At 35.6% G+C, this 25,989-nt stretch overlaps 1 protein-coding gene across 1 annotated transcript in view; it reads right to left on the bottom strand.

The window, feature by feature from the left end:
- The window catches only part of LOC133521883 (uncharacterized), a 76,099-nt gene extending 50,323 nt beyond the window's left edge, over window positions 1-25,776 (bottom strand). Inside the window, exon 1 of the mRNA XM_061856994.1 lies at window positions 25,493-25,776. Coding sequence (XP_061712978.1) covers window positions 25,493-25,732 — 240 coding nt within the window. The 5' untranslated portion in view covers window positions 25,733-25,776. The remainder of the gene's footprint in view (window positions 1-25,492) is intronic.
- Between the last annotated feature and the right edge of the window lie 213 nt (window positions 25,777-25,989).

The following is a 25,989-nucleotide window of genomic DNA, read 5'->3' as shown; positions in this document are numbered from 1 at the left end:
CGTAGCCTATGGACGCCTGCAACTCTAGAGGTGTTACATACGTGTTGCCGGCTCTAACACCCCGCACACCCTCGTTGAGCTATGGCTAGGGAATGTAATCCCGATCCCGCGGGATCCCGATCGCGAGATCCCGTGTAATTTTTCGGGATCAATCCCGACGCATAATATGACGGGATCCCGTTCGGGATTGACGGGATTGGGCGGCAGACGTCAGCGACGCTACACACGTCCAGTTCTGAGCAGCTGGGTACATTGCAACGGATGTAAGATGCCGTTTAGCAGATAACACTCTTAATACCCTTTGTTTTTTAAGAAGTCACTTTCAAAATCACCTGTAATACTCTCTAATTCCTTATTGCTTTGATTCTTATTACAGTTATACTTATTGTCTTGATTACCTTTGTTAATTTCCATGGAAAACTGATGATGATTTAGTTCATTTAGTTAATAATATTAAAGAATAAAGGTTTTTGTTTTCTGTCTATTAATATGTTATTTTAATTAACGTCACCATCACAAACATGCCGTTATTATCGTTTTAATTCAATGGAATTTTACTTTTTTTTTAATCTACTCGGGATCCCGAAAATTCCGAGATCCCGCAGGATTGATATTTCTAACCCCGCAGGATCTCGAATTTACAATCCCAAGTCGGGATTGCATTCACTAGCTATGGCAACCTTACTCTCCAGCAGGAACACAACACTATGAGTATGACATATTTATTTATAAAGAACTTTTATATTACTGCTTTGACGTACCTAAATCCTTTTAAATAAAGGTTTGAGTAGATACCCACTGGGTAGTACAGTAACCAATTACAGCAAAAATAATTGAACAACAACTCCACTCCATTAATTAAAGCCTTAAATTGGTACAGAAACAAGAGTTCGTTTCCTACGCTTTGTCTTAATGCAACCAGTCCAAGGGTATGACAACACAATGAAATTAATAGCTTTTCGGTTTTCGAAGACAGTACACTAGTAAGACAGCGAAAGACTAATGTGAGTAAGTCATTCATTCATTTCATTCACTCAATGCAGCCAGAGTGCACCAAATACTAGCGAGAATAAACCTTATGTAAACGCAGTAAGGTTGTCGATGCGATGTGTCCCAAGTTGTGGTATCGGTCTTGAATGGATGGAATGGAACTTATGGGATGATTAGTCAACTTCTTGTTGGGTTTTGGTACAAGGTAAGGAGAACAATCTTTAAATGTTCTAAGTAAAGGTCTTGCGCAGATAAATTACTAGAATATACCTATTACTCGAACATCGCATATGTTAGATTTTTTTTTTAAATTAAAGAATACGAGTAAGTATAAGTCTGTCTTACAGTTTTGGATTAAGTTTAGGTAGGTTTATTGAGAAGTGCATGTACCCGCTAAACTACATATTTTTATATAACTATACGTAACTTACACTGTTTGTGAAAAATTTACAAGATTTAAAAAGCATTATTGACCTAGTTAAAAGTGAATTTCGTATAAGGCTTGTAAAATGAACTCTAGATAAATATTACCGACATATTACAATCCTATTGCGTATTACATTAACATGTATTTATGTAATAGGTTTTTAATATTTCGCGTCGTATGCATTAGGTACTCATTTAACTATCAACGTACCTATTAGTCACTAAATTTATACATGTTGAACACATAATGCAGACCTAAACACAACATTTCAATATACCTCTTACTTTACTGACTCAGAACTGGAAAATATGAAATTATTGATCTTGTTTTTAAATTCCAACCAGGATGCCGATTATGATGTATTAATTTTGTGCAATTTTGTACTTGTTTTAAAACGACCTTGAGTATAGTCGCTAGGGAACTTATACGCACCTATAAGTGCGAGAGAGATGTCTACTGACACGAATTTGATGGTATTTCTCACGCACTAATCACCGTATGCGATATCACCAAGTTCGTGTCAAAACAAGACAAAACCTTAAATAAATGTAATCAGAATTGCCCCCTGACCTTTACTTTGCTCCAAATACATCGGCTTGTACATTAATTACGTATTTTATGCGTTAAGTTCCGATTTGACATTTGTATTAGTTGTCTTAACATTGACATACATTTTGTGTTATTGTGGTGTTAATTGACATGTAGGCAGAATTTTATGTAGTGCATGCAAATGTCACCTTTTTAAGAGAGTGTTGTGTAAGTAAATATCTAATTATTATATATTCAACACGTTATTATTTACATGTTGAGTTGAGCTGTTTTCAAGCATATTATTTTCTGCTGGTTGTATTTGTTTTATTTATACCCAAAATATTTATGTTTATTTTTAGGATATCATTATTACTTTTAAATTACGCTATATAGAGTAAAAGCCCTGCCCTGGACTCGATCTGTCTTGACTTCAGTTTGTTTCCGCTCTTTTTCTCTTCTCAAAATAAATTTACTAATACCAAATTTTTTCAAATTCAGTTCAGTAATTTAGCTGTGAAAAGTTATTATACAGATGGACGTTTAAAAATATATACTTTTCCTACGGCCGCGTCCGACTGTCTTCTTCGGACTATAAGGAATTTTATATTCCTCATAGTTCGACTGTCGAACCACGAGGAATTGTAAAATTCCTTATACAGCGGTCGGACAGCGAGGAATTATGATTCCTCGTCGCCCGACCTTTTTCCGGCAGTCATGTCCGATATAATATTTTAGCTAGGCTAAAATAGCAATATCTCATTCCACGCATGCTTCTATCACACTTGAAAGGCTGTAACCGCTAATTAAAATGTCATTATTGCGAGCAACCATGCAGTTATGGTAATATGAACGAGATCATTCACACCTAATGTCACGTGCATAAATTACGACTGGCATTACACAATGCAGCTTAAATTGTAGGAAACAGGGTTGAAAATTAAATGGTTCAATAGTGCCTAATTTGTTGTAGGGTGTGAGTGACAATGCCACTGGCGGGCTATGTATAGTATTGTATAGACTTTGTTTTAGTGCATCTTAGGTACTAAGATGATAGCTGACACTGGTTCCGTTTTCGCTTAGGCAAAAATGCTTTCGTATTGTCCGGATGTTTACCTCTGCAGGTCGCATTTCTCATTAAATTCTCATAAAATTTTGTGATTAGGTTCTGTAGTTATAGTTAGATAATTTTTTTGTAGTTTCGTTTTTTAATTTGGCATTTGGGTCACTTAAAAGCATTGTAAATGTTTTTTGGTATGTCATGAAATTTACAAAATGGCGGAAATTGGCATAAAGGACTTAAGGTGGTTCGACTAGGTTACCCAAAGCTTAAACCTCACTAGATGGCACCACAATTGCAAATTTTGAGTTTTAATTTTTTTGTGGAGTAGTCTTGGTATTTCTATACTGTAAATTATGTTTAGCGCACTCTTTAAATAAATATTGAACTATTAAAACAAACATTGAACACTTCATTGTACAAAAACTACCCCTTAATGTCGACAGAATGTTTCTTGACGCTATTTCTAAGTATCACTCACACATTCAAACAGTCTTACTGGGATCCTTGTAGTAGACAATTTGGCACAGCGTGAGTAGGCTTCAATAGCGTTGCGGTATGTACGTGGAAATACATGCAAGAGGATGTGGGTTCGAGACTCATTAATTTTTTTTATTATCAGTATTATCAAGTACCTATTATTAATAAATTATTTTATGAGAAATATGAGCGTTTTTCCATAAAAATATTAAAAATCTGATTCTCACACATCATGATATTTTTGGGTTCTTCCATCCAACTCAGAATCAGTAGCATAATCAATCCTCGTACTATAAAAACCCGAAAATTTGTATTGAAATTTTAGTTTTACACTGAAATTTCTTTCACACTAAAATGTGACGTAATGGTATGGATATTTTAGGATATCTTTTTTTAATGCTAGGGTGGAGAAGATTCTAAGTAGAATGAACCTAAGAAAGTCCAAATTTGTAAGTCAGATTTTCCGGTATTTTTTTCAAAAAAAAAAAACGCTGTTTTGTTCTAAAATTAAAGCAATCCCTTACTGCCCAGCCTTTAAAAAAGTAGGTACTATTTTACAGTAGAATTAAAACAATTTTTTACGATATATTTAATTAAATTACAGTGAGTTACAAAATTGCATGGCGTTCTATTTATAACCATTATAAAAAGAAATGAGATATTTACCATTTTTGTTTATATTATTGATTTCCCGATATTTTGACACAACTAGAAGTTTCACACAATGCCTAGAGATAGAAAATTATTTATTTATTTTATTTATTGTCAATTTCATTCAACGGATCACATCATATCCAATTTATGTGTTTATGTATTGCATTGTTTTCTACCTAGTTGGTTATTAAATTCTGTTACTGCAATAATCTTTATCTACATAAAATATACCAACGAAAGTTAAATAAAGTATATATTAAAATGAAGTACACAAAATCAGGAATTACATATGACAATATTATTCAAAATCGCCTCCTCTGGCTTTGACACAGGCCCTCAAACGACGAGACCAGTCATCAATAGCGGCACGCACGATTGTCATGTCTAATTCCGTCACTGTCTTAACTATGGCCCGCTTGAGGGAGTTAAGATTTGTGTGGGGTTTAGCACAGGCTTTCTCCTCAATAACCTGCTATAGAATAGAATAGAATAGAATAGATTTTATTTGTATTAATTGTACATCGTCATATTACCTAAAACTACTGTTTATACGTAACAGTGAGCAAAACAATAATAAATTGATATAATAAATTATAGATATATGGCATTATCCAGGGGGTTAAGGTCCGGGCTGGAGGACGGCCAGTCTTCGTGGGCAATAAAGTCAATTTTGTTCCTTCGAAACCAGGCTTGAGTTGTTTTTGCCTTATGTGCAGGAGCTGAGTCCTGTTCAAAGATCCATGGCTGGTTTTGAAATAGGGTGTGGCTTAAGGGCTTCACTATTGGTTCGAGAACGGTTTCCAGTTTCCGGTTTTCACACCTTTTTCACAGAAATGAATCTGTGTTAGCCCTGAGTATGACATACCCAAAATCATGTTTGGCGGGTGCCCACATTTGTGCAACGCAATAGGGTTGTTTCCATCTACAAATCTTAGGGCATAATTGTATCCCAATAAATTCTTTTGGATTATAAGAACATGTTAAACTACTTTTAGGGGACCTGTAATGACCATATTTTTGTAAATATTGAATTTAAAATATCTTTTGACACACGTAACGTGACCAAACTCGAAACGTCATTGAAGATTCCGAAGACGTCACAACTCTCGGATTGACACTGTTAGGCGATTAACAACAAATGACAAATATCAGTTGACAGTTCGTATCTTCTACGTGTGTATGTAGTTATGTGTCAAACCATAAACTGTGACGTCACACAATTTTCAAAGAGCGTTTTGGGCGCAAAAGCATCTGTCAAAATATATTTTGTTAATTTAACATATTTAAAGCCGTTTTTAGTATAAAAGCTGAATTTTAAGGCAACTTTTAGTTAATATAGAAAGTAATACAAGCGTTTCAAAAAATTGGAATACGATTCTCTTTTAGGCCCCAATTCATTATAGATACGACGAGATAAGCGTTATGTGTGGTATATAATTATAGCTCACAAATCCACCACATTATGTCATTTTTTATTTTATCGGTAGAATTTGTTTTAACGGAAATAAAGAGGTTGCAAATCGAGTAACAGAACTTCAGAACAGATATATCATTTGATATTTACCAGTCGCTTTTCGGTGAAGGAAAACATCGTGAGGAAACTGGACTAATCCCAACAAGGCTTAGTTTTACCCTCTGGGTTGGAAGGTCAGATGTCAGTGGCTTTCGTAAAAACTAGTGCCTATGCCAAATCTTGGGATTAGTTGTCAAAGCGGACCCCAGGCTCCATTGAGCCGTGGCAATATACTGGGACAACGCTAGGAAGAAAGAAAGAAATCGAGTAACAGAACTTAGTAACCAACTAGGTATAATAGTTATGATGTAAATGTCCATATCATGTTGGAGTCATATATTAGCCAACTAATTATTCAAGATCAATACACGTAGCTCCCTTAGGTATTCGCCTAAGTACCTACAATCTCGGGCAAAATTGAGTTTTATAAAAGTGAACTAGTTTCTAGGTCATATTTTCTATGAATTGGTCATATTTGTAGACTCCAATTACAGTTACACTTTTCCTGGTTTTTCGTGGACCAGAATATCGATGATTTTTGTAACTTGATTTAGACGTTGCTATCATTTTCAATCCAAAAACACATAAAATCACAATTCAGAACATGCGGCAGCGTTGTTTTCTATCAAGTACCTCAAGCACCAGGGCGGCTACCGGGAAAATCGAAATTCGTCAATTTCGGGCATTTTTCTTTGTCACTCTAATTACGTCTTAGTGAGAGTAAACGAGAAAGATCCCCGCAATTTGCGAATTTAGGTTTTCGCGGTAGGCCCCCAGGTCCTGTCAAGTTTCAGCAGTGTTGCCAGGTGAGCGGAAGAGAATTATCGTACTTGAGTGTCAACATTATTGTACCGTTGAAAAAAATATCGTACGCCAATCAAAAAGGCAGCCCCTAAAAATGTCTAGCAAAATAAGCTTAAATTTCCAATTAATAATAAAAAAAAGACAATTTTCGTCTAAATTGCGCAAAAAATCTGTTTATGTTTGTGTATTTTTGGGATAGACTCAAACGGTATACAGGAAATTGAGACATTTTAAACTTTAAACTTACACCAAGGAGCCGAACACCCAAAAGATACTAATTTTAGCCTATTTCTGAGAGAAAGTGTCATATTTTGCTTCAAATGACTAGACTTTTAAGGTGGCATCATCCAAGGGCTGAAATGATAGTACTTTAGTACGATAATGCTCTTTGGAACATTATGTCATACCGGGGCCCAAATTATCGTACATGTACGACAATTATCGTACGCCTGGTCACACTGAGTGTCAGTGTCGACAGAGTCAGCTAAAAACGCGTCAAACATCGCAACGTCGCGCCGATGGCCGTCCGAAGCATGGAGTGGCAACGCCGCAATGTATTTGTACACGACATTTGTCACACACACATGAGTAAAATTTATAAAAATATAACGTTGATTATTGCATGATTTCTGTATGAAACAAAGTTTTTCTATTAATTTAGCGCAAATGAATATTCGAAAGTAGATAGATGCGCAACTATTTATGTAATAATATTGTGTAATTAATTAATAAATAGCGATTGTTTTTTGTATGAAAATCGAACCACCTTAAGTGGCACTTAAGACCCTTATGAGTTTGACATAATAATGACTCAACGAAGTATTTTTACATTTTTAAGGTTACAGAGGGATACAGCTCACAGAGCCTATATGTATTATATAGTACTTTAATCAATCATTTGACTTAGTAGGTATATTTAATCGGCAGTTTAGCAAAACGTCTACACTGGCAATGACTGATCGTTGATCAATAAGGTCGGCAAACGTCAAAGTGATTGGTTATTTGCGCAGGCGGCGGCAGGCGACCAAACTTTTATGCTAAACGAATTAATGAGTTGTAAAATAATTTAAAAATGAATGGTAAGTAAACGTAGGTACTCTTAATAGATAGCTAGGTAATTTTAGAGGACGCATCTGATTTGAACGTATCTTGATTCTTGACCATTATATGAGAAGCCAAGTAAAGCATGAAAACATGTAGATCTGTGATGAAAACGGTCCGGAAACTAACAGTCATGCACTTGTTTGTTTTTTGTGTTGTTGTGTGTTGACGATTCTTATTGGAAGATATTATTTGTGTTATTTTATACCTACTTTTTGTAATGTAACGGACTGTTTCTATTGGAGATTAATTTACTTTTTATTTTGTCGTTTTTATTTTTATTGTTCTTGGATTTTCGTAAGTTTTGACATTGTAAATTTATATTTTGGATTTAGTAAGTATTTATCTACTTACTGTTATTCTAATTATTTTGACAATCCTTATTGGAGCTACAATTTTATTTTATTAGTATTGTTATTATTTACATTTTTATTTTATTTTGATGATCATGATAGAAATTCTTATATTTTTGACATCAATGCAAATTTATTATGTAATTGTCTTTAATGAAATAAATCATCTAATCTAATCTAATCTTGCTCTTGCTCACGCTAGCGCAAGGGTCGACAAACCGCGACTCGTGAGCCACATGCGGCTTTTTGGAGGCACAATTGGGCCCTTCAAGTCACTCAACAGACTACATAAAACAACATGCGGCATTTGCGATTCCTAAAATTGCTGATTTCTACTGCGGTTGGCTTTTCTTCTACTTACAGGTTTGCGACCTCTGCTCTAGCGCATAGCCAATGACAGTGCGCGAACCCGGCACACTGAAATTGAATCGGTGCAACTTAGGTACTAAGAGCCAGTTACGCACGGACAATCAACGTTAAATATGGCAGTAGCAGCTGTCTTTCCATTGATAACTGTCAAATTCTTCATAAAAGCAACCGTAGTGATTATATGCTCTTTGAAAGCAACCTTTTAACAAATTGCGATGACGTTGACAGATGGTTTAGTTCAAACGGCCCTAAATAAGGTTCCAACGAAAAAACTACGCTCGACATACTATAGGTGACAGGCACTCGGACATCTTCCTTATAGTTGTCAAATCTAATCATTAATAACGTGGCAATACGAGTCAAGGCACGCGACTTCGTGAATGACACGAGTTATGCACATAAGACCTCGAATCTCTACATATCAGTCTACATATACATATTACGAAATAAGTTTTTGGCAAAGTTTCTTTTTCTGTACAATCTCTTATCGATGACTGTACTTTTCTCTCCACAGAGACAATTCTTACAACACTAAACACAATTAGTTTTCATTGTTTAATCGCAGAATTCCCATGGCCACATGTCTCATCATCAGATCAGCTCCATGTCATACCTAATCATTCATTGTCATCCAATTTACATATGTATGCAAAATTTCAGCTCAATCGGGAAGCCGAGGAATCGTAAAAAAAGTGGGTCAAATTTAGCTTCCAAGATTTGACTCACACGGACAAACTATGTTAGCTAAATAAAAGCTTGTAAAAGCTTCATTACCGTCCGTAGCTACATAAACAGCACTCGAACTAGAGATAGGTAGTCGATTGATTACTTAACATGCGCTTATGCGCAAGGGCGCTGTGCTGATTTTCATTACCATAAAACATAAAACATTGAGGGTTTTAAGCGATCTAATGTTTTTGCCAGTCTTGCAACACTTACTCAACCCGTCTTAGGACGGGTTAGGTTGCATTTTAAATATTTTAACAAACTGGTACAAAATAGGAAGGTTTAAGCCAATAACGTGAGGTATCTTAGAGTTCCTGACATTCCTCGGAAAAATAACTTGTACAAATATCGAAATGTTTGTATTTCAGACACAAAAGGTAAAGACCTCATATAGTTGAAAAATCTTTCAATAAATGGATCTATAAATATTTTTATTGTATGTACGAATACTTGTAATAAAGTTTCCGAATTGCCAGTTAATAGTGTGGACGATAGTTATAAAACGTTCTTATAATATGTAATGTAAATAGTTTAAAAACGAACGTGAACGTGGATGGAATCGAAGTCTACCTTAGCTACCTAGTCTATAAATACTTTAAAATTGTTAAGTTGGTAGTTTTATCTTATTTACACAGCAACATAAATACGTTGTTGTGTCCGTACATGGCGTCACATAATACTAACCGAATAATGTGTCCAATTCATAACTTTAATCACACATATCGTGGTGGTTAGTTTCCAAATGCACCGAGAGATGGCGCTGTCACCTGCTCAAACTAGCTAACGACTGTTTGCCTTAGAACATCAAGTGTGTATTTTTATATCTTGTTTGTGAGACTTGTTTGGGAGATTATTATAGTTGTTTATAAAGTTCAAACGGCTTTAATTTCGAAAAGGACCCTTGGTACAACCTTGTTCAATATGTGACACCTTTATAACTGTTTGTGCAATAAATGATTCTATGATTCGATTCAATCATACTCGTCACGTCATTACATATGTACCTTCCTAATTTGAAGTGTACTCTAAAAACCAATTTAATTTCAAGGAATTCAAGCTATCAATCGATATATGGAACATTAGAAATACTGGCCAAACCTAAACAACTTCCTGTTACCTAATATTTAGTGACGTTTAATGTTTGTATGACAGCTTGTACCCGCCCCCAGGCCCAATGACAATGGAATAAATACCAATAATATTATAACTGAAGATAGGTTATAGGCGTTTCAAAATGGAAGCACTCACCTTCTACAAATTGTACAATTTGCCTTTAGTCGCGTCTAGGCAAGCGAAAGATAGAAGCTTATCAGTTATCATTAACGAGTGTGAAAAATTAATGGAATGCGAAAATAAATCCAAAATAACATATTTCATCTTAGGTATAATAATAATAACGATAAATAAATAAATATTATAGGACATTATAACACAAATTGACTCACACATACACCCACAGTAAGGTCAATAAGGCTTGTGTTGAGGGTACTTAGACAACGTTATATATAATATATAAAAATTTAAATACATAGAAAACACCCATGACTCAGGAACAAATATCCATGGTATAGAAATAAATATGGAAGTATTTTTTATGCTCCTTATGTATAAGTAAGTAGGTATTACCTATCTATATCACTGATAAATACAAGGAAAAAATCTTAAATCCTGGATCGAACTTTTCCACTTTCATAATGAAAGTTTCCTTCATTTCTTGTGAAAATTTTGTGACATTATAAACTGAAATAAATGTCATATACTAAGAAAAAGTGACCAAGGCCTCCAGTGCCCCAGGCTGGAATCGAACCAGTGTTCTCTGCTATCGCAGCAGGTGCCCGAGTTACTCGGCCACCAGGGTCACGGTAGCATTGGTCGATTTTTTCCAAGTTAGTATATAGTTCTTAGTATTTGACATTTATGTAAGTTTATAATTTATATAGTAGTGTTTCTACTTAAAGTATATTCTGAAAATAATTTAATTTGTTCAAATACTTCTAATAGTTTCGTCACATTTCCGAGAACTTTTCCAATTGTTTGGAACGTGTTGTGTAGCGAACGAAACGCAACTGTCTCTGTCGCACTAATACGGAAGACTGATAGAGAGAGAGAGAGAGATGCTTACAATACGCTATGGAGCATAAACGATTGACACGTTGGCTAGGCACCCTGTACTGAGAACTGTTTTAGTTTTCACAGTTTTATAGCTTGAGTTGTCCGCGCAAACGCACTCCATAGCGTGCTAAGCGTTAACCGAATTGTCGTGTCCCGTTTTAAGGGGCTCCCCGCGGTTTGCATCGATTTTTGACAAATTACTCTTATAGTTGAACTACAGATAGAGTTATAAGGCAAACGGCTATCGGTTCTTCATTATCATATCTCCATTCTTGTCTGCCAGATTTTGAAAGAAATGAATACTAAATTGTAGTGTGCCAGCACCGCCAAAAAGGAAATATCTTGATTTTTATACTTTTAATTTACAGTAACACTGATACACTTTGTGACTGTAAATTTTACTTCAAAGTACTGGCTATTTTACAACCTGCGCATTCAAGAAGGCTTTCCAGCAACGGTAAGACTTTTTTAAAGATTCTTTATTTTTGTTTCATGTACTCAACCTTCAAGCAATAGTAGCCATACCGAATTCAGCAGATCTAATAAATACTGGTCTAAACCTACGCAATCATTATCTGGGCTCGTTGTTCGACTTTCCCGTTTAGGCATCGATTGCGTACTCGACAAAACTTATCGACTACTAGACCTCCGACAATCTACAGGTACGGGCATTCAGACTTTAAAAAGTCAACTTCTTGTGATATTGATTTGATATCATTACGCACTCTGCACAGCGAAACTGCGTGAGAATAATGTGTTATCAAATAAGTATTAAGTATATCTCTTACGTTCGAAGGTGACAAATTAAACTTAGAATACATTTAAAAACATGTTGTTGATGTGTTTATTTACTTACATAAACCCTAATAGATATTTCCATATCACACGTACTTACAAAAACATTTATCACCAGTTTATAAATCCATGAGATAAAACCATCGTACCTGTGCAAATCTCAGTGCCGAACTCGATCTTAATTCAAATCCAAATCGACTTATTAAATTCTAATTAAGATAACGGTCAACAATCGACATTCCCGCGTCAAACGTCAAACATCTGTCAAAGTGACAATAGGTAAGCCAACCTTGACCCGATCTGCCAAATCCAAGGTCAATAAGTAAGCCATTGTTGATTGAGTGTATATTATCTGTCTATGATTGAATGAGTCATGTTCATGAATGAGTGAATGATCAAGATTCGAGTGCTCATTCAATTCAAGGATGATATTGATATGTCGGTTACTGTTTATTTGTTTTCATTAAAGTATACCTACCGACCAGAATAAAATTACAATTAGTTATCGGCTAAATAAATCGGTCATTTTTTTACCACTAATCATAAAACTTGTTTAAATTAAATAGGCTTTATAAGTAGGCGGTTCGAGGGTAAAATTCAAACTTTAAAAAAATAATTTAAATAATAATAACAATTAAGCCTATGTACGTCCCATATGTGTTAATGTATTATACACATATATGATATTTATTTATGTATGTAGTGTATGTAGTTTATATTATTTGCTATTTATGTATGTGTATAATTTGGTATTATTATCACTCAACTTCTATCACTCACTGCATCACCTACTCACATTACTTGTTTTTTTTTTACCTTATCTCCACTACCCTAAGTTTGTCTGGAAGATATCGCTCTCTAGCGATAAGATCGCCCGTTGTCTACCATAGTCTAAGTTGTATTTTTAAATTTATATGTCATTATGTTCTTTTATATTGGTGAGCAATAAAGAATATTTGTATTGTATTGTCCCACTGCTGGGCACAGGCCTCAGGGCACAGGGGTTGGGCTATAGTTCCCACGCCGGCCTAATGCGGGTTGGGGACTTCACATATACCTTTGAATTTCTTCGCGGATGTATGCAGGTTTCTTCACCGAAAAGCTAGCGGTGAATATCAAATGATATACACCGTGTTTTTATTGAATTTCGTTAACTTCGGGGTATCGGTAAGTACGTTTAAGGAAACTAAATAGCATAGTTAATTTTTTTGTTTTTTTTTTACTATTTTTATTTTTATAAAAAGTAACTAAATGATGCATATAGCGTTGTTGTAACACGGGCATTACATTTAACTCACCCAAACAATTGAAAACTGTGACATATCAATGTCAATTCGAACGTCGATCGTCCGAGATAGTACTTACGTTTAGTAGCAAATGTATGAACTCGCTCTAAACACTAATCAATAAATAAACAGCCCCAAAGGCAAGTGTACTCGCTCGTAAGGGCCTTATATGATAAAAATTAATGATTGATTATCTCCGAAATGGAGTTAATTAGAATATCGGTGTCTTTGAGAAAGTTACTTAATTTAAGCTCAGGAATGCACCCTCGAAATTAACGCAAATCAAAAAAAACACGGTGTATAAGTTTCGAGTAAAACTCATTGGTACGAGCCAGGATTTGAACCCGCGAATTCGGATTGAAAGTCGGACTTCATGCCCACTAGGCCACCACCGCTTCTTAAAAATATTATTTAGATTTTATTAATTTGACATTACTCGTACACAATAAGTAAGCCTCTTGGCTTTTGTATCCTTGAAATGACAACATTTTTTAGGATGCCAAAATATATGGCTCTCAATTACTTTTCTATGCCAAAGCATTCACTATTATCGTAGTTTTAATTGCTTTGCCTGTTATCGCCCACACCAAATCGGTTGGGATTCTTATTGTCTCGAATAAAAAATATATTCAGTCGTCCAAATAAAAGATACAAAAGAACAGAAAGTTAATGAAAGTACCCGTTAAGTACGAGTATCATTACAAGCGTAGTATCTAATTTGTCGAAATGTTTTAAACGTAATAAATACTAGGCTAGGCAATTTTATTAACGAAACAGAAATGGATAGAAACATAATTAAACACTTAAATTAAAAATTTATAAATAAAAAATTGTCGCAAGTCGAGACCGCTTGGTAGGGTGCCCAGAAGGCTGGCTGCATTGCCCCTCTGGATAGCAATGCTTATCCGCTGAGCGAAATACAGGCCAGCCCTCTGGTCACCCGAAGCCTCTAGGCACTTTGCTAACTCCTTATAGAGGCGGTTTCATGTTAAATATGAAGTAGTTATTTTAAGCTCGTATACCTATAAGTATTTAAAAAAATATAAGGTAACGATTATTCCGTTATAATGCTTTCGATTTTCCCCGAGATACCCCGACATAAAGAAAAGTGTTACTTATTAGTTTAACATATCTGTGTAAGTGTTGACACAGGTACTCGTATCTGGAGCATCGTCGGATTATTTGAATGCGATTATTGAGATCGAAAGTGGAATATGGCTTCTTCCTATGTTTAGTGATAGTATAGATAATGACAAATAATTATGTAAATATTTCTACGCCGATGCATGCCAGCAGAATATGCTGACCTGCTGACCTTCTACTAACCAACAGTGTATGTACCATATTCTTGGAAATAAAGTAAAAAAAAAAAAAAAAGATAATACAGGCAGTCGAAGATTTTCAGCTCTCATTGGAATTATTGACAGTATCTCAGCCAATTGAATAAAAAAAATATAGTTTATATGTTTATAAAAGGGACAACGTGCGTGTAACATCCGTGGAGTTGCAGGCATCCATAGGCTACAGTAAACGCTTACCAACTATGAGGCGGGCCATATATATAAAAAAATCTTACGTCGTCGCTACGTCTTCATTTTCTACAAATGTCTACGTCTGCTTTTACAAATTGTTAGAAAAGCGCAAGTTGCAAATAAATATCATGTACATACATATCATAAAATTGATACACTTCCTTTACACTTAATTGCCAGAGATTATATCGAGCCATGTAATAATTAATTGCCTATAATCACAGGTGTAACCTACTATGTTAATGAATTAATTAAGTTGTAATGTGTCTCACAAGATTAACGGAAGGTATGTACACGTATCATAATTATTAGAGCAATATATATCACTTTCCCTTTCGATAAGATAATGTAGTCTCTGTACACCATAGAGTTCACCATGTAGCTTGCGCTTTGTCGTTACACAGGATGTTTCAATGCGTAAGTTTTGGTTAAAAATCTTTTTTAAAAAGAAAACCGACTTCCAAAAGGTTGAAATTAAGTACCCTTTTCATTTGTGCTAGCAACTGATATGTTTGAAGTCGCATCGTAGATAAGTTCGTTTGTGGTCTTCATCAGCAGGTCTACTTCATCAATAGCACTTTTTGACTGCAAACGTTTGATTTGTTGATAAAAATACAAAAAACGCTACATATATATATTAAGAATCCTGTCACCAGACCAGTACCCCTAGTGTAACTAAATTCGATTTCCAAACGTGACGTACGCGTTTGCGTTTAGTCTCATTTTGTATTGGATTTCGAAAGAGCGCGCCAAGCGGGACGTTTTGGAAACTCAAAATCCTATACAAAATGAGACTAAACGCAAACGCGTTCGTCACGTTATGATGTCGATAAAATTTACACTAGGGGTACTGAACTGGATTTTGACAGAAATTTATTTTTTAATACAGTTGCTCAAAAAGTGCTACTTTACGTAGCTGTTTAGCGTGCGGAAAGTTGGTTTTCACGAACTAGTGCTTTTCACTTTTCCAATTTTTTTTAAATTACGCTTGTTCCAATTTATGACTACTTATTGATGAGTGTTAATGTTAGTTTCTTTTAAAAGTCATAATGAACATAAAAACCTACTGTTAACGAAAGTTTAAAGGGCTATATGTACTGTAAAACTTTGTACGATACCTACACGTGCGAATAGGTCATTCGCAACTCGTGTCGATTTCCTACTTTTCGCACTTGTATCGTAAATCCAAATCCGTCCAGAAATTATGGATTTCCGAGACAACAAACATACAAAATACGGTCAAATTGATAACCTTCGCCTTTTTTTGAAGTCGGTTAAAAATAAAGGTGTTTCAAGGCACAAAGAAGATGGCATTCATAGTTTCGTTTTCCGTATAAAGTTTTTTTTTACAGATTAAGTACCTCTATTTTTCTATTTTTTAGGTATGTATGATATACATGTACAACAAATTAGCATGACTTTGTTTATTCCCAAGATCATAAACAAGTAATAACCGAAGCGGTGCTAACTCGATAAGTATTTCTGTTGAATTAGAAATAACATTCTATAAAAAAGGCCTAGAAATCAAGCACCATGTATTACGTTCGTCCACTAATCCACTCGCGTGCAGGTGTCCCGCTGTCGTACAATTTCGTAACAGCTCAGCTGTATTTTCTTTGAAATGTAGGTACATAGTTCCTTCTATAACAACTTGCTATACATTCGAAGAAATAGTGCAATTAGCCATTCTATACCTATCGACTTCTTAGCGTGGGTAGGTAGGAACTTATGTTGTCGACTGATGTACAGTCAGCGTCAAATATTTTGTAGCAGTCAAAGTGGCCAAATAGTTCGGTACACCATACTAAATATATGGTGTACCGAACTATTTGGCTACTTTGGTTGCTACAAAGTAACTGACGCTGACTGTACCTATAAGGGCCTTGCTGTTTGATTGACCATTACCACCGTTATTATTAGGGATACCATACCCATAGGTACTACTTAACAGTCCAAGCGTTGAAAATTAATTTTGTAAAATTAAATTAATCAAATATTAATTAACTCAACTCTTTACTTCCGTTCACAGGTCAATAATCGTATCAAAGTCAAAAGTTCAAAACCCATTAATTAAACAATAATGCGCATTCAATTAACAGCTAATGCATCCATCAAATTACTTTATATCGTATCACCTTCCCTAGTCAGTCTTAAATTGTAATTCCGGCATGTCTCGTGGGGCTGTGAAAAAATTGACCTTTTAAACGAGATCACGCTTTGGGGAAAACATGAAGGCCAATTGTTTGCAAATAATGAAATGTACAGGTTGCTCTAAAAAATGCAGGAAATGGGCTATATTACACAATTACACATAGGACAGCTACCGTCATGTGTGTTAACAAGGGACAGAGGGGTAACAATAAACACTATCAATAAATTTCCGTGTTACCTAAATGATCTCACAAAGGCCACCACAATGTTAATATTAGGTTAAGTTTATTATATTGTTAATAACTCTAATTATTACTTTGTCACTTATTTATCGCATTAGGCATAATCTGTAATGATAGATGTAAGTTTTTGCTAATAAAGAAAAAAGATTTTTTTTGTATGAACTAATCTAGTTGAAAAATTGAGCCTAAGGCTGGTAAATCCTGATACAAATATTGTAATAAGTATATTTGAAGATAATTTCCTTTCGGTCCGATTCGAAGAAAGAAATACGATAACGATAAGTTCTGGTTTAGATAAGTTATCATTTAGATAACGTTTGTACGTCGTATAATTGACAGAAGCAGCTCGATTCGGGCAACCAAAGTCACTTTGACGTTAGAAATATCGTGGATAGATCTTATTGGGATCACAGCGAAATCGAAATTAAACGTCAATTTTGAGATGTCGTTTGGTTATCGAGCTTTAAAGATCTTTCCAAGATCTTAAACGTGTCTTAATCTTTCTTCGAATCGGGCCGTTTATCTAATATTACCCTCTGTCCCCAGTTAACCCACTTGACGGTACCCATATTCTACATATCTTCACTAAAACATCATCATTTTTTTTTTCAGATACGTATTAAAATGTCTCTACATAACGTCTCTAAATAAGATAACTTCGTGTTCCTGTATACAACAGTCGAATCTCGAAAACCGATCGATTTCCCAAGTTGTAACAAATTGGAAGAAATTGTAAGTTCGCATGAAGTTCTTAATTGGCTCGACTGTGTAATAATTATCGAGTGTTTCATAGAAACGTTGCACTTCCACTCTTTGGTCTACTTTTAGGTACAAAAAGTCGATTTAACAAACCTTGCTTACTTTAAAATATGTAATTATTAATAGATAGGTGCATGTATATTATTTTAATCTTCCAAAATATTTACCGAGAATGCCATGTCTTAGGTAGGTATATAAAAAATATGATTTATTGAAAGCTTGAAATCGCAAAATGGCCCTATGGAATTCGGTTGATCATTTTATATCCGCCAGTACTTTAAATGGCGGCCTCGCGGTTTCAATATAGTAGGGCAAGTCAAATCTGCCTCCTGGCAACCTGTTTGCACCATTTCTATCGTAGGTAGCGCCTACACCCAAGTCGAGGACATGATCGTGAGAAAACGGAACTATGACGTCATAATGGTGACCTGTCTCGTGAATCATTGTTGTAAATATAGGGCGGTGGGATGGTGACATTGAAAATATGTCATATATGGCACTACATACAATCCGCCCCAGAAGCTTATACTTTTCATCTTATTAATAAAGATAAAACTATCTTTAAAGTTGTCGGAAATGTAGATAAGTATTATCTAATATAGGTACTAGAGGTACTGATTATTACTGCAAAATATGCTGTAGATATAGCATCAATTCTGGTTCAAAGTTATGTTTACCTATGCTTATATTACCTTAACTAAAATGCCTAAGAATCGGTACCGGAACTTGGACGGATTTCCTTGAATTTGTTTCTGGAAAAATAGTCGAAACTAGACTAACGTTGACTAAACTATGTTGAGCTAACCAGCAACATAAAAATTTAGTCTGATGTCAATACGGCCAAATCCGTCTGCGGAAAATTTCGTACCCTATTAACTTCATCGACAAAGCAGCGATTTATTTTTTAAGTATTTGCTTTGGACTGCTGAGTCCTTTTTCCTTTGTTTGAAAAAAAATCAAAATATGCTCGTGTACTCGTACGGACTTCCCGCTGACGGATGTAGCCGCATTAACCATATTTGCAATTTCTGCCAAAAAAGGAACTTTTTTGACTCATGTATGTACCAGAAAATTGTACTAGCATAGGATAACCTTGCAGATCAGGACACACGGTGAATCAAAGTGGGTGGCTGAGTGGGTTGTGACAGGCACTCGACTGAAAACGTCGTGCATAGTAAATTACGCACGCGTTTTGCATGTAATGGTATCAGATAACAAGCCGGTCATATGTATGATCACGATTCAATACAGATACAGTTGTACGCATTGGAACTTAGGAACACAATGCATACTTATACTATACGAATTCTGACACAGCCACTTTGTCAGTAGTAAAGGCGCGAAATTCAAATTGTCTATGGGAGTTTAAATTATTTTATTTTTTAAATTTGTCGCCCTTTTCTACTGACAAAGTGGGTGTGCCAGAGTATAGTACTGAAAAAACTGTCTACAATCCTAGTTAACTTGATGGAAAAACAGCAAACGGCACATACTCGTATGATGGAACTGCTGGGGTGTCAAATACGCGTACCCGATCTATGAAAAACTGCACTTTCTCGTTTTGGAAAACCGCATACCTATTACTTAACTGTATAATATACAAAGTTATAACAACGATTTAATTGTAACAAATATCCAATATATACATCTCCATTAATCAAACTTTATGGAGCTAAGTAAAATTCCACTTGTATTAAAGGTAGCAAATACTCGTAACTATAAAAATTCCTATTATTTGAAATAAATGCCTTCCAAGAATATTTAAGAGTCAGGACACATAGGGCCCGCTACCGGCACATTGTCAGTCAATGGTCCCATTATCTCCAAGCTGTGAGAGACGCCATGCTCCACAATTCCACATACCTTGTGGCTCATTTGTGTTACGTAAGAGCGGGTGTTACATATGCCTTAATGGCTTTCTTTGGGCCCAAGGGTGTCCCGTTGTATGGGTTGACAGCCCACTTTCGCAAGGGACTTACTGGTAATTGGCCATCAACGAACCGTTTACTTTACACTTGTTAAATATCTCTTTGTGAAACTTTAAAAGGAAAAATGATTGTTCAAAATAAAATATGTCGTGTCTTTTAGTTGGATACCATATTGACCATTGAGCTGTACATATAAGTCAAGGATATTGATTTTAAATTGAATGGCAATAGGATAATAGTGGCCTGTAAGCTATAGACCTCGCAAGCATAACTTCAAGCTGAATAAATCTTTGGCTCAGCCATTTTGATCGTTCATTTTAAATAAGTATTGAGAATGTTAATTTTAAAAAATTAGAAATTATCTCAAGCACTACTTAATTATTTATTTCAAGTATAATGTCATTCATAAAAACGAAAGTATAAAACAAGTAAGAAAAAAAGTAAAAAGATAAGTAAAGAAAGATAAGGAGAGTAAAGTATATAAGTATGTAGTTTCAAGTATAAAAATATTCATTGATTTCGTAAAAAATAGTGCCTACGCCAATTCTGGGGATTAGTTGTCAAGCGGACCCCAGGCTCCCATGAGCCGTGGCAAAAATGCCGGGATAACGCGAGAAAGTAGAGAAGTATAATGACATTAACGACTAATTCATCCACTTGTCATTCGTTATACTATGTACAGTCAGCATCAAAAGTAGCGGATCAAATAACGTTTCATAAGTATCTACCATTCTGTAACAGCTTAACAAAAAGTGATGTCTTTAATATAGAATAACTAACACTGTAAAAGATATACTTTTGTGCGCGAATTTTAGAAATTTGTCTATATATGGAAAAGTTATGCGGAATATCAGATACTTTTGGCGCGTTGTTTCATCCGCTACTTTTGATGCTGACTGTACATCTATAACAAAAATAATCAATAGACATACGAGTAGACACTTCCATATGAAATCTGTCACTTCCATAAAAAGCCTAATCGTCTTTGGCAAGGTCTTAAACTAGAGCACAAAAACAAATAATCGATCAAAGTACCAACTACTATAAATTATCGTAACAAACTCCTACACTTCTCTGCATTATTAAGATTATTACATGTCTCTATGATAAAAAAAGCGGCCAAGTGCGAGTCGGACTCGCCCATGAAGGGTTCCGTACATTTATGACGTATTAAAAAAAACTACTTACTAGATCTCGTTCAAACCAATTTTCGGTGGAAGTTTGCATGGTAATGTATATCATATATTTTTTTTAGATTTTTCATTCTGTTATTTTAGAAGTTACAGGGGGGGGGGACACAATTTTTTTCACTTTGGAACTGTCTCTCGCGCAAACTATTCAGTTTAGAAAAAAATGATATTAAAAACCTAAAAATCATTTTTGAAGACCTATCCATAGATACCCCACACGTATGGGATTGATGAAAAAAAAATTTTTTTTAATTTTATGACCTATTGAAAAAAAACTACTTATTAAATCTCGTTCAAACCAATTTTCGGTGGAAGTTTGCATGGCAATGTATATCGTGTATTTTTTCTAGATTTTTCATTCTGTTATTTTAGAAGTTACGGGGGGGGGGGGGCACACATTTTACCACTTTGGAAGTGTCTCTCGCGCAAACTATTCAGCTTAGAAAAAAATGATATTAGAAACCTCAATATCATTTTTAAAGACCTATCCATAGATACCCCACACGTATGGGTTTGATGAAAAAAGATTTTTTGAGTTTCAGTTCTAAGTATGGGGAACCCCCAAAATTTATTGTTTTTTTTCTATTTTTGTGTAAACATCCTAATGCGGTTCATAGAATACATCTACTTACCAATTTTGAACAGTATAGCTCTTATAGTTTCGGAAAAAAGTGGCGGTGACATAATCGGACAGACAGACGGACATGACGAATCTATAAGGGTTCCGTTTTTTGCCATTTGGCTACGGAACCCTAAAAACATACCTACATCCATTTTAGAGAAACAAATTATTATTTGTTACTTACAGTAATACGCTTAATCACTAATCTCATGTTAACATACGATGGCTATAAAAGGATATGGGGTAAGGTGATCACGTCCTTATCTAGAGACGATCTCAAAACAGTATCATTTCAAAACAGTGGTTGGAATTATAATGTGATAGTTTTATTGTGTCATAACTTAGATAACTTTAATCTAGACTTTTAAAGGCAAAGAAAGCTGTAATGTTATACAGGGCGTTTATTTAGACACCTGCAATAATTTACGGGTTTTACTTTTACTATGAGAAAAAAAAATTACTCTCCCATAGAAAATGTATGAAAAAGCCTATTTTTTTTCGCGATTTCGGTGTTGGTCCCATACTAAAAGTTGCTCAGTATAACCTATAAATATATTCACTCTGTAAATTATTGCGGGTGACTAAGTAAACAACCTGTAAAATAAAATATAATTATAAGAACTACTGTTAACTATTACTACTACGTACGAACTACTGTGTACTATTATAAGAACTACTATTACTGTATTTACGGACATTTGAACCTAAAAATAGATCAATATTAGGGACAATCCTAGGCAATTCAGTTTGGTCGTCTGGTCAAGTAAGTTAGCTCAATGAAGCTATATTAGGGTCGGGTAGGTCAGTAGGTACTAGAGTAAAAACAACACTTTGACTTTGAAAAATTCTAAATGTATAACGAGGAATTCAAATATGGACAGAGGTTTATATTTAAATTTGACTACGATATGGCTTAAGACTCTAATTCAGTCGGATCAAGAATGGAAAACCAAGATTTTGTTAAAAGTAACGGCCCGATTCGAAAAATGAGATACGATAACGATAAGTACTGGTTTAGATAAGTTCTCATTTAGATATCGTTTGTATGTCGAATAAGCGTTTGTATGTCAGAAGCAGCTCGATTCGGGCACCCAATGTTACTTTGACGTCAGAAATATCGTAGACTGTCGTAGACAGATCTTATTCGCATCACACCGGAATCGAAATAAACGTCAATTTTGACATGTCGTTTAGTTATCGATCTTTTAAAGATCTTAAACGTGTCTTAATCATTCCTCGAATCGGGCCGTATGCAATTGCAAGGCTCAACTGATTGATCAGTTCATAAGTAAAAGTACTCTTTTTCTCGACTCGACAAATCGGCAACAATAGAAATGTGTTAAGTAATTAATTGTAAGGAAGCTGGAAACCCGATCGTCACGCTCGCTCGGGTTACACGCCGGATCGGTCACTGGGTTACTCGGGTCTTTTGATCGACGTGTTAACGTGTATGACTCGAGTCAAAGAGATATCGTTTATTGGTGTTATCAATGAAACTGTGGATGGAAAAAGTCCAAATTAATTAAAAATAATATGTTTGATTAGAGTTATATCATAGATAGACTGTATGATTGGCCCCAACTATAACGACACCTCAAAATTCGTAAATATGTAAACACTGCAAAGCGAGACAACGAAATAGAAAAATGGCCTAGTCAACTTTATACACTCGTATAATAAGCTTAACGTACAGTCAAGTGTAAAAGTGTGGGTGTTCACATCTTACTCAAAAATATGTCCCATAGCATCTTATTCCAGTGTAATAAGAGCGTAGTACCATATTTATGAGACGATTCTTTCGATACATATTTTTGCACTTGACTGTACCTACACTCTGCGAAGTCAAAACTGTTGACAACCGAGTTTAACCTTTTTGTTCTAAAAAGGTATTGAAAAAGGTTTAAAAAACACCATGTCATCGACACACAAAACCAGCCCGATTTTCGAATCTAAATCATCAAATCGAGAATCGAATTTTATTCTGGTTTTTAACTTTTTAGCTTCTCGTTCTGGGCGGGATAAACATAGAATCCCAATTTGAGACAAAAAATGTACGTAGGCTACGTATAGGGAGCGTGCATGAACTGTAGGAGGCAGCACACGAGCAGTAAAATTTTTGGCGCGAGGCGTAAATGTGATGTTGATTGTTCCGATGTAGCCCACAAGATGACAGAACCTACTATGCACAAGAAAACACGTGACGTGTATATGTACATGTTTATGGTTCCGATTCAGGCCACAAGATGGCAGACCCTCCAACGCGCACGGTCCCTATATATTTTTACGTTCAGTTTTCGTAACTCACGAAATATTATGTAGGAAAAACGGTGAAATTGCGCTTATATTGTACTGCATAGGGATCTATTCACCAAAATCGAAATCTGACGAAAATGAAAAAACGGCAACACAAAAATCTGCCCAAATGGTCAATTTTTTTTTATACCACGACGGTGGCAAACAAGCATACGGCCGGCCTGATGGTAAGCAGTCACCGCAGCCTATGGACGCCTGCAACTCCAGAGGTGTTACATGCGCGTTGCCGACCCTTTCAAAACCTGTACACTCCTTTTTTGAAGAACCCCATACTGTAGACCCTCGGGAAAACCCTCTCAAATGATACCAAACTAAACATTGGCCTTACAACTAACTACATTAGCGTTAAAAAATGGAGCATTTCGAAAACTAGACAACTTCGCTTCCGTTGGTACTAACTTAGTCAGAGATTAGCATGTCAACAACCACCACAAAGAACCGCTGTGGCAACTTTAACATTACAACCCGACCACACAACTATAGCACTTGTTCCTTAGCATAAAGTCTTCATCGACTGTCATCTAACATTGTTTTTTGCTTGGACATAGCAACCGACTTACTTTCTTATAACATTTCTCGTTCGAAAGACAAAAGAAGCTCATTATCATGGGTGACAAGTTTTTAGGTTTAGTTCAAATGTTGCATAATTGAGTGATGTAATTTTGTGACAATGATCGACGTCCGAGCTTATCCCGACACAAGTCCGGCTAATATTGAGATCAATTGTGTAATGTTATCAATCAATTTATGTAACGAATGTCTCACAAAACAAACATTTCTTAGTAATATTATACCTAGGCTATTACCAGAGCGAAAAAATACTGTCACTCGTAATATTTGGGTTAAGTGAGTATGATCGATTGTTAGTTGAAAATTTTAATTAAAAGTCATTGGTGACGCTAAGAGTTATAAACTAGACATGTTAATTTAAGACCTCGGTTTATCCCTATGGGATGAAAATTGAGGTAATTTGTCTTTATTGTATCTTGTAATAAAATTCTCCCTTTTAAAGGGAAAGGCTTTCAAGTTTTTCTTTTACTGGAACTTATTTGGCGTTAAGAATGTATTTTTTGGTGCAGACGTATATTATATACTTACTTATTTAATAAGCTCAAGTACGAGTAGAAAGGGATCGTGATGGTCGTTTTATTTTAAAAACCGGACCCCTGAAGAAACTAATTGGGTAATTGGTGACCTCTGAACTAAATTAATGCAATAATTTCATACTTAGTAAGACATTTAGTGCTAAAAAACATTCTTTTAGAGTCCTCCGACCCAATTTGAAGAATGAAATACGATAACGATAAGTTCTGGTTTAGATAAGTTCTCATTTAGATAACGTTTGTATGTCGTATAATTGACAGAAGCAGCTCGATTCGGGCGAAGTCACTTTGACGTTAGAAATATCGTAGATAGATCTTATTGGGATCACAGTGGAATCGAAATAAACGTCACGTTAGGTATCGATTTTTTACAGATATTTCCAAGATCTTAAACGTGTCTTAATCATTATTCGAATCGGGCTTCTTTGTGTAGGTAAATGCTCGTAGTACTTACTTTGTCGACTTCAGCAACTCTTAAAACAATCTTCAGCCTCGGATTATCTTTCCTGTACTCCTTCAGCACACCGTCGAGTTTGTCCCCCCTCGCGTCGCCGTGGTACACAAGGTGTGTGCACTCGGAAAAGCCCTCTGCGCGCGCGCTCTCAACGTAGCAGACGAGGCGGGCGGCGCCGGCGCCCGCGCCGCTCGCCGCCGAAAACACCGCGAACGCGGTCAAACTTAACAACCACAACATATTCCCTTAAACTAAAAACTTAAATATACATAACGTTTCGATTCGATTCGATAGTCTTTTTTTCGGTACGCGCCGCTCGTGTGGTGTGCGCGGTAAGAGTGAAGCAGGAGGCTGCGTGAGCGCAGTCATAGGCGCCCCCGCCCTGCGCGCGCAAGGTCGCCGTAAGTAGAGCTTGCACAAATCGTATGTCAAAAATGCCACATGTTACGCGGGCGATACAGGTCGGGCGGAATTTTTTGAGTGGATTCGAGTTTCAA

Source organism: Cydia pomonella, chromosome 10 (genome assembly GCF_033807575.1).
Source record: "Cydia pomonella isolate Wapato2018A chromosome 10, ilCydPomo1, whole genome shotgun sequence".
In the NCBI taxonomy this organism is placed as follows: Eukaryota; Metazoa; Arthropoda; class Insecta; order Lepidoptera; family Tortricidae; genus Cydia; species Cydia pomonella.
This window is presented reverse-complemented; position numbering and strand designations above follow the sequence as displayed.